The 9570-nt window shown below is 46.4% G+C and overlaps 1 protein-coding gene across 1 annotated transcript in view; it reads right to left on the bottom strand.

Moving 5' to 3' along the window:
* Positions 1-5381: 5381 nt before the first annotated feature.
* The window catches only part of RASL11B (RAS-like, family 11, member B), an 11455-nt gene continuing 7266 nt past the window's right edge, over positions 5382-9570 (bottom strand). Inside the window, exons 3-6 of the mRNA XM_011966520.1 lie at positions 9552-9568; positions 8879-8935; positions 7656-7732; positions 5382-6871 (exon numbers count right to left, since the gene is read on the bottom strand). Coding sequence (XP_011821910.1) covers positions 6401-6871; positions 7656-7732; positions 8879-8935; positions 9552-9568 — 622 coding nt within the window. The 3' untranslated portion in view covers positions 5382-6400. The remainder of the gene's footprint in view (positions 6872-7655; positions 7733-8878; positions 8936-9551; positions 9569-9570) is intronic.

Genomic DNA, 9570 nt, shown 5'->3' on the forward strand with positions numbered 1-9570 from the left:
TTTTTTATAGCAAACGTGTCTTTGTATATTACTTTTGTGACTTTAATCAGCCATAGCAGAAAACTGTATTTTTACAAATTAATTTTTTATTTTAAAAAATATTCAACTTTGGGAGGTTGAGGCAGGTGGATCACCTGAAGTCGGTAGTTCTAGACCAGCCTGACCAACATGGAGAAACCCCGTCTCTACTTAAAAAAATTACAAAATTAGCCGAGTGTGGTAGCGCATGCCTGTAATCCCAGGTAGGGAGGCTGAAGCAAGAGAATCGCTTGAACCTGGGAAGCACAGGTTGCAGTGAGCCGAGATCACACCACTGCACTCCGGCCTGGGCAACAAGAGTGAAACTCCATTTCAAAAAAAAAAAAAAAAATTCAAAAACTTCTAATCTGAAATGATAAAATGAGGAAGGTATTGATTACAAATGTTACTCAGCAGTTCTTATGTCTTGAAAATGCTCTCCATACTGTAATTAGTATGGTCAGGGGCAGTCTGTCAGTGGTGGGAGAAGTGTCAGAGTGTGGCTTATGGTCATCTTTTTCTTCTCCGGAGGCCGGCTTGAGGAGCTGAGCCAGGCAGGCGGTAGGTGGTGGAAGGCTTTGGAGGAAAGGTAAACTGGAAGAATTTCTTGGTAACCAGAGTTTGAGTGAAGATGAAGCAGGAGGCACAGGACGTTCACTGCTCCTTGATTAAAAAGCAGGAACACGATAGACATTTGGTATAAATCCTGCAAAGGGCCTCCAACAAATAAGGAAAAAGAGGGGGGTTTGGGGGAAAGAGAATTGTCGCCATGGCAGAACCTCCCAGAACCTCCCTGCTGCTGCTGGGCTCTTGGGCACACTTCTCAGCATGGGAGGGGCTGGAGGAGAAGCAAGTCACACCCTCCAACCCCAAAGGAGCAGCTGGCAGAAAAGGGCTCTGAAGGCTTCTCTGGGCCTAAGTCCCAGTTCTGCCACGCCAAACACTGTGGATCTCTCCAAGCCTCAATGTCTGCATCTGTAAGAAATGGTAACTGTGGCACCTGCCTCATGGGAGCGGTTGCTGTGGAGCCATCCCTAACACAATGGCCAGCATGTGAATTTCAAGGAATGTGGGTTTTCACACTGAGGACGCCAAGGAAGTTACCTCTCAAAACAATAAAACATCAACAGGAGAATAATAGTAATGAAGAGGAAATTTGGAGGCACTCATGGGATCTACAAGGAGGTGAGAAAGTGGAGGAGGAATAACAACTTGGTCCAGGATAGCATAGCCCAGAGGTCAAGAGCCCAATCCGATGGCTGGATTCCAGTCCCACCTCTTCCACATCGTAGTCCACCTCTCCTGGTCTTCGCTGACCATGCAGTTGTATAACAATAGGACCTGCAACATTGGGTTGGGGAAGAATTAAAAGAGTGAATACGTGTAATGCATATTCATTCAGAGCACATAAGCATTTATCGGTAATAAATGTCTGATTTTTGCTCATGCAAGGCCATATATCTCTGATAGAACTTTCTCCATCACTAATGCTAGCCGATTTCCCATTTCAACCTCTCCAAATGTATCCATTCTAAAGGAATCTAGCAGCTGTCAGCCACCTGAAGGTGACTTAAAAGGCTGACAGGAGTGGTAAGACTGGTTTCCCCTGTCTGGGGCCTGGGTCTGAGTGTTTATCACCTAAACAAGCACTTACAAATCCAAACCTTCTGCCAGCAACCTCACTGGCCACACTCCTTATAAACACAATTGATAGAAGTGTAAATACTTTGTAGCAATTGACTTCTGCCTTTGTAAACCCTCTTCTGCAGTCTACCTCAGAGCAGACATGGCAGGCACAGCCAAATGGTTGGAAGCACTCCAGGCTGCATCAGCCAAGAGTTGTCCCCAGTGGGCAGGGGCCTATGCAGATGGCTCTGTTTATGCCACCCCTCCATTACAATGGGATCCCAATAACAAAGAATTCCATCAAACTCCCCACAAGACCACTATTATTTATCTTACCCTGGTTACCAGAAACAGAATCTCAACAACAAATAATCCAGTATTACAAATGTCTGCTGTCCAGCCCAACAAACATCAAGAGACTCCATCTCTGTCTTAAAAGGAATTTAGAAAGACAAAACCAGATGATAGAGGGTTTGCAAACTATTTGAGAGGAAAGCTTGGAGGGTGGTGGCTGGGATCTTGCCACAGTCAGTAATAACCCTAATCCCGTTCTCATTGCAAATTCAGGAGAGTAATGAGGGTAGTAAGAACTTTCTGGAACCATCTCTCTTTAGACTTGAAAGGGAATATGTGCAACACCAGTTTTCCTGGTTATTAGAACCAGACAAGCTCTCTAATTCATCCTGGGCCACTTCCCAAGGGACCTGTCATGAGTTATCCACAGAGACGACTGGACAGTGCTCATTTCCCCTGGGTGCACAGGTAGCACCAGAGATTATCAGCTAGCTCATTTTTGAGGGATGTGCCTACAAACTTGTTCATTTGCCTAGAAAACACATTTGTTTTCTCCCTCTTGGAGTGTAAGATGAATGTCAAAATCTCATTTTTCACCAAAGCGAGGGGCTTACCATAAATACACCCATGGCTCCTAAACCTGGGGTTAGGAGCTGGCTGGGCAGGCAAACCCGGGATCTGCGGCGCCTGGTGAGTGCTGGAGCCGGGAGCAGCCAGGAAGACTTGGAGGGTTGAGCCCTCTCTGCACACCACGCAGCGTCAGGCAGGCTGCAGAGTGTTGTGAATGTTTTTGATTTGAGGCAAGGGAGGAAACTCAAAAGGCAGACATCATGACAGAAGTGGATTCGGTTCTGAGACAGCCGGACTGCACGCCCCTCCCGCTCCCAGCCTGGACGTCTTTATGACTGAGCAGGGCTGGAAGCCAGTAAGCAGCTGGCTGATGGCAACAGCAGATGTGGTGTGGCAGCCAGGGGGGCCTGGAGCCCAGCAGGATCCAGGAGCCTATAGCAGCAAAGGGGAGATGAGAACAGCAGGACAGGAGACCCCGCCAGGGGAGGGAAGAGGAGGGCTCCTAGGTGGGGCTCTGCTGAGCCATCAGCCCAGGGCTTAGGCAGTGGCATCAGACAAACCTGGGGTGGAGTCCTGGAGGCCACCTAGGGCCTGGGCCAGCCACTTAATTCTCAGCCTCCCTTTTGCTTTTCTGAAGAGGAGACTAAAGATGGATTGTAGAGATATCACAGCAAACATCAGTTATTTCCAAAACCCTCCTGTGGGGCCTGGCACACAGATTTTCCATAAATAGAAACATTAATTGTTTTAACTGATGTGGCCCTAAGGTAAATTCATCTGTCTGTGCCTCAGTTTCTTTATCTTTAAAATAGAAGCGATATTACTACCCTTCCTTATAGGATTTTTCAAAAGCTTAACGGGGGTAACATAGAATCTGGCATGTTGTAAATGTTCAGTAAATTCTAACTCCTTCCCTTTCTCTGCTCCCCTATACCCCAGACACATACACATCCCTGCCTTCCCCTCCCCAGATGGCAAAGGAGGTATTCCCCTGTCTAGATGGAGAGGGTCGTTTCTCAGGGCCAGGTGGTGGTAGATCATAAATTTTAAAACAAAACAAACAAACAAAAAAAAACAGAGATTAAGTGAAGAGTTAACCAACAAGAGAGGAGCAAAAGTAATAAAACATAAATCTAGACTTATTAGAAGAGAGAAAAATGTGTTCCAGAACTATAAATAGACAAATCTGCCTGAGAAAGTGGACAGAATGGGGACGTGGGTGGTTTCCAGCTGTGACACTGTCTCTGTCCCTGTGTGTGTGTCTCTGTCTGTCTCTGTCTCTTTCCCTGTCCTCTCTCTCCTAGAGTGCCCTTACACAAGCCACTTTATCCCTCTGGGTGCACCAGAGCTCTGAGCTCCCTTCCAGCCTGTCTAAGGTGCAGTAGGAGAGACTGGGTCCAGTGCAGGGGTGAGGAAGTAAGGGGCAATCGCTAACTGGGGGGCCAGGAAGGGAGAAGGCGGAGCTCACAGCTCAGCAAGGGAGCAGACAAGGCCTGCCAGAGCCCTGCAGCCTGTAAGTTGGTGGGAAGGAAAGGGGGCAGTGGCTCGGCAGTGATCACTAAAATGCAGCACTGCTCAGCGCCTCGGGAGCATAAAGCCAGCCACCTGCAGGCAAACTCTTAATTCCAGAATGTGGGGAAGGGACATTTAGTAATTATATTAAGATCAACCTCTTGCTCAGTGGACATTGTTAACACAACCACATAGGCTGAATAGGAATAAAAGTGAATAGAATCCAGTTGGAGATACTTGTCACCGCCCTTGAACTGAGATGTTTTCAGTCCCATGTTAGCACCATTTCCCTGCCCACCACCAACACACACACCCTTCTCAGAGATGAGGTTAGGCTGGAAGCACGGAAAGTTACCTTGCTTATTAGGAAGGTTTGAGGCATCCCTGGAAACCCTGTCAGCCATCAGGATCTGTACCCTGTGGGAACACTGATTGGAAATCCTGGCACCACCCCACAGTAGCCCCTCAACTGCTATTCACTGTGGCCCCATCGCCCCACGCATGCAGGAGTGTCTCAGCTATGAAATCCTCCAAAAGACTAAGAACAGGAAATACAGTGCGGTGGCATTGATTCAGCTCCTTTGTGTGAATTTGAAGACATCACCCAAAACTTAGAGCCTGTCTTCAGGATCTGTAAAATGGTGTCAATACCCCACAGGATTCTCTTGGGTTCTCCTGGCCTTAAATGAGATCAGGTATGTGAAAGCACTACTCAAAGAAATGTCAGCTGTGATTATTTGCCCCTATAGATGGTGGCTCACTTAGCTTGCAGGAAAGATCTTCTAGGCCCAAGTGGCACAGACGAGAGAGCTGGCAGCTTTAGTGAGACACGTGTGGCAAAGGTCCATGGGACTGGCTCCTGATTTCACAGCCCCAGATCAATGACTGCAAGCTTCTACAGTGAGAATAAAGTGAATCTCCTGAAAGCAGCATACCCAAAAAAGAGGTCTGCCAAACAAAGCATGTGTAAAGAAGCAGTCATCTTAGCGTCCAAGAACGAATACCCTCAAGGCTGTGCTGAGTATGGGGAGCCAGACATCTGCCTTAGTATACCTGAGACATGAAGTTAGTGAATAGGAGATAAGCTAGTCTTGAATATAAAGCAGCAAATTACAATTTACAATGCTACAGGCTGTGGCCTTTGACAGGTTACTGATCTTGTTCTATAAGCCTGCTTCCTCATCTGTGTTATGGGGATAATATTAGCATGTACCTCCTTGGATTGCTGTAATCCTTGAGCGATAACCCCTGAAAGGCACAATGCCAGACTCAATGTGCCCAATAATCACAGGATACCAGGTCATACTTTGTCTAAAGGGCAGAAAGTTAACGTTTCAGTAGAGACCAAGTTAGACGTCTGCTCTTTTTCAAATGAGATTTATTGTACATAAAATAAATTAATTACAGTTTAAGCCAAAGCATGAGTGGCTTTTTAAAGTGCATCTGTAGAGGGGATTTGGCAGGTAGCCCCTGTTCACTTGCTGTAAAATAGTGTTTTCGTATTTCAGCCACCCTTAGGCACGACTCAGCCAGGCCTCGGAAGCACTCCAATGCCATTGCCATGAACCATTTACACAAATCACACCAAAATCAACTGACACTTTTTTTTTCCTGATGGAACAGTTAAAACCAAAAACAAAAAACTATACAGGCAAAGTCTGGGGCCGAAGAGTGTGAAGTTCACGACTCCTCAACACACAGCCCACTGAGCATGCACATCCTGTGAGGGGGAACCAGCGCCTTCCTGCAAACTGTGCGAGCTTACCGATGTCTGGTATACAGAATATTCTGGCCCATAAACTCAATCCATTTTTGAGGGGTAGGGGATTTTCCATCTTGTTCATAAAGAAAGAAATCTGGGTATCCTTCAGGTTAGAAAGGCATTCTGTAAGAATAGTGTTCTAGAGTTACAAATCATACTGACAAGAGAAAAGCAATTCTTCCTCTTGGGGGAAAAAAAAGACAAAAAGAAAGAAGGAAAAAGAAAACGGGGAAAAAAGAAAGCCTATCAATGCTTAATCTGTTCTGTCATTCCCACTGTAAATCACACCAATACATTTGGTGAAACTGCAACGAACCACCATTTACAAGGTAGCTAAATGCAGAAACCAAAACGATTATGCCCCCTCCCCACTCTACAGGAAAAGACACAGAGTACATTTCACATATTCAGAGAGTGGCTCAGTGGGCTCTTTCAAGCCTCATCAATCCTGTCCCCCTTCTCAGAACAACACTTCCTTTTCTGTAGCAGTTCCATAGGCCCTCTTGGCCCTTCTGCTCCAGCCCTTTCTGGAACCAGGAATCACTGCCAGTATTCAACATTCCTGCACTCAGGCCCTCTTCCTGGGAAGACCAAACCCCCTTGAGTGCTCCTCCTGCTTCAGACAGAGGTGACAGTCCTCACTTTGGCAGAGAGAGCTTGCTTAAACCTCCTCTTCAGGTCCTGCATGTTGGGTGACTTGGGCCTGGGAATGAGGGAGGTTCTTCGCTTCTCAGGTGTGCTGCTAGGCTGTTGTTTGTGACTGACCTCTTTACAGAGAACATGGAAGGCGCTGTAGACGTCACTATAATTTTCACTGACAGACACTTCATAGAATGAGCAGCCTAGCATGCTGGCCAGCTGCAGTCCAAGCTGAGGGTCAACCTGTTTGATGTGCAACAGGTCGGCTTTGTTGGCCACGACCACCACAGGCAGCCGGGTGCCCAGGTGTAGCTGCTGCACGTGCTGGTGAAGCTGGCTGATGAGTTCATAGCTCTTGTAGTCAGTGATGGAGAAAACTATCACCACGGCATCTGCCCAGCGAATGCACCTATTCAGCTGTTCACTGCAGCTCAGGCTGTTCTCATGGACCTGAAAGACAGGGGTGACAGCAAGGTGAATGCTGGTCAGTGGTGCAAAGAGCCTGGGCTTGGGTAGATTTCAAATTCAAAAGAGCCCTTCATAGTGATGCCAGGTTGCGGGCCATAAACAAGTTAAATCGCACACACTTCAGCTTTCTTGACAATATGTTGATCCAGCTGCACAGAGTTGGAATAAATAACAGTGCAGCTCACCACACTCCAGTGGAAAATTGACCTGCAGAGAACTCCATGCAGAGACACTTTGTAGTTGCACAAAATGGGAAATTAACTGGCTAGACAGTAAGTCTGGCGAAGTAAAGATAGGAGCTGGAAGCATTTAAACCTGGATAACTGCCCAGTTCAGGAGGCGGGGGAAAAAAAACCCTAGCATGGCGCTTTTGTCTATAGAGCAACTTTCCACAGTACAAAAGAGATTCCAAGTATTTGCAGACTATACCCAGAACCTTGGTTTTTCATGCCAAAGACACATGTATTAAAACTGGACTTTTTCACCATAGCAAGGAAAACACCAATTCCTACTGCATTTGGTTTCGGCTTTCCGGCTGTGTTGAATCCTTCTAAAGGAAGATTTCTGCCCCTTAGCCAAATCTCCCAAACTAAACCATGCTAAGACTGACCAACAGCCAGATACAACTGAGTTGTCAGACAATATGTAAGTCTACATGTAACTCCGCAAATTTCTCTGCTCCTGCAGCATGAGGGACTTCAGAAAAAGTGAATGATTCCACAGCCAAGTAGGCTCCCCTTTCCCCCAGAGTCTCAGAGCTTCTCACCTGAATACCTGGAGTGTCTTGAACCTGAATAGCCAGGGTTTCACCTTCTATCTGAACTTGTCTAGTATACAGATTACCTATGAAGGCAAATAAAAAAGATTATGTTCTTCCTTCTTGTACAACTTTTAAAACATTGAGTTTTAAGCTAGAAAAAAAATGCACAGTGCACAAATGCACACAAAAAAGCTATAGTTTATTTCTATTTAGTGGGCTTACTTCAGATTAAAAAAAAAAAAAACCCAGCAATTTTAACCTTATGTTAGATTTATGAAAACCAGGGCAAAGTTTGCAAGTTTTTGAAAACGTATTTATCTAATTTTAAACAAAGTTTCCATTTTTAGAATACTCCCTTGATGCAAATGATCTTGCTCAGCCTATGTGAGGTTTCTGTTTTCTTGAGTACTTGATCATTCTTTCACTGTAACTTTGTATTTTGGCCGTTAGATAGAATGGCTTGCTAGACAAATACTGTTAGTAAACACACAGCCAATGTTATCAGTTGGAATAAAAATGTGACATAATGATAATCAACTCTACATCAAAGCAGAAGGCTGCCACGTCTTATCTTGGGATAGCTTATACAGCTCGTTTCAAATAATCCCCTATATGTACTCATATGGTCTACAGATTAAGGCAATTTGCTAACAGAGCAAAGGTAGAAAGCTCTTAAGCCTCCCAGTGGCTATTCTTAATCATAGGGATTGAAAAATGTGTCCTCTCATTTATTCAGGAATTCTCCTCCTAAAATTCTACCATCCAGTTGTTTGTTAAGAAGGAAGAACTTTAGGTTTACAACTGCTCTCCTTTGGCCTTTGCTTTAAAAGGTCACCTCTGAAAGGCAGCCAGCAGAGAAGGAGAGGGGTGGGGGAAGGAGCTGACCATCTTTTTTTTTTTTTTTTTTTTTTTTTTACGACTTTTGCCGGAGTGTTTTGAAGGGAAAGGTTCTTGACTACAAAGGGTGCTTCCAACTGGGGTCACTATAGTTAAAACATACCAAGGAGAATACTTTCAGGCACTTGATAAAATGATGAATGGGCTTGGAATGGAATGAGGCCAGATGGTAGTTATTGGGAGGAGGGGCATGGAGGGCTGGAGAAAGTTTTAAGTGGCAAGATCCTCAGGCTCGGACTGTCACTGAAAGAACCTGCCTAGGAAGTGCTGGAAAATGGGAACCACAGCCCTCCTGCAATGGGACAGAATTTTTCTCAAATGCATTGTCTCACCTGCATTTCTTTCATAGTCACCTATGAATCGCTTGGTGAGGAACCGGACCACCAGTGCTGCAGGTCACAAAAAAGAAAGTCAAAATGTTAACCTTGGAAGTTAGATTGTTCTCCACCCCACCCCCAGTCTGGAAAACAGCTCTCCCAAAGAAAGCCATAGATGGCCACCAAGTGAAATTCCTACCCTGTAGCTCCTTGACCCTTCTTGCAGACAAAAAGAAGGGGGGTAGAAGGCATCGTGAATTATGGCTCTGTGCAGCTGGAAGGCTCACTGAGCCCATCCCCTTCTCTGAGCCCGGCTGAGCCACACCTAAGCCTTCCAGTAGACCCACGTCTTCCTAACCTTCAAGACCTCCCAGGGGTGCTAGCTTCACTAACTCCCCTTTCTGTGCCAGGCATTGCCAGAGACTAAAACACCCCAAAGTTCTGATGGCGGCGGTGCCGGTGGTCTCCAGAAAGCCGCCTGGCCATTCTTGATCCCTGTTTCCCTCCTCTGTGGAAGCAGGCGGGTGGCGTCGACAACCGCTAAGCCCACTCCCAAGAGGCAGCGGCTCCCTGCAGGGGACGGCGAGCTGTCGGACTGCAGCTCCCGCCGCTCCCCATGCCTCGCTCAGCCTCAAATCCCGTCAGGGGTCGCCCACGACCAGCCCCGGGGTTAAGCGCGAGGACTCACCGGTCTTGCCCACGCCGCT

This window comes from Mandrillus leucophaeus, unplaced genomic scaffold (assembly GCF_000951045.1).
Source record: "Mandrillus leucophaeus isolate KB7577 unplaced genomic scaffold, Mleu.le_1.0 Scaffold762, whole genome shotgun sequence".
Classification (NCBI taxonomy): Eukaryota; Metazoa; Chordata; class Mammalia; order Primates; family Cercopithecidae; genus Mandrillus; species Mandrillus leucophaeus.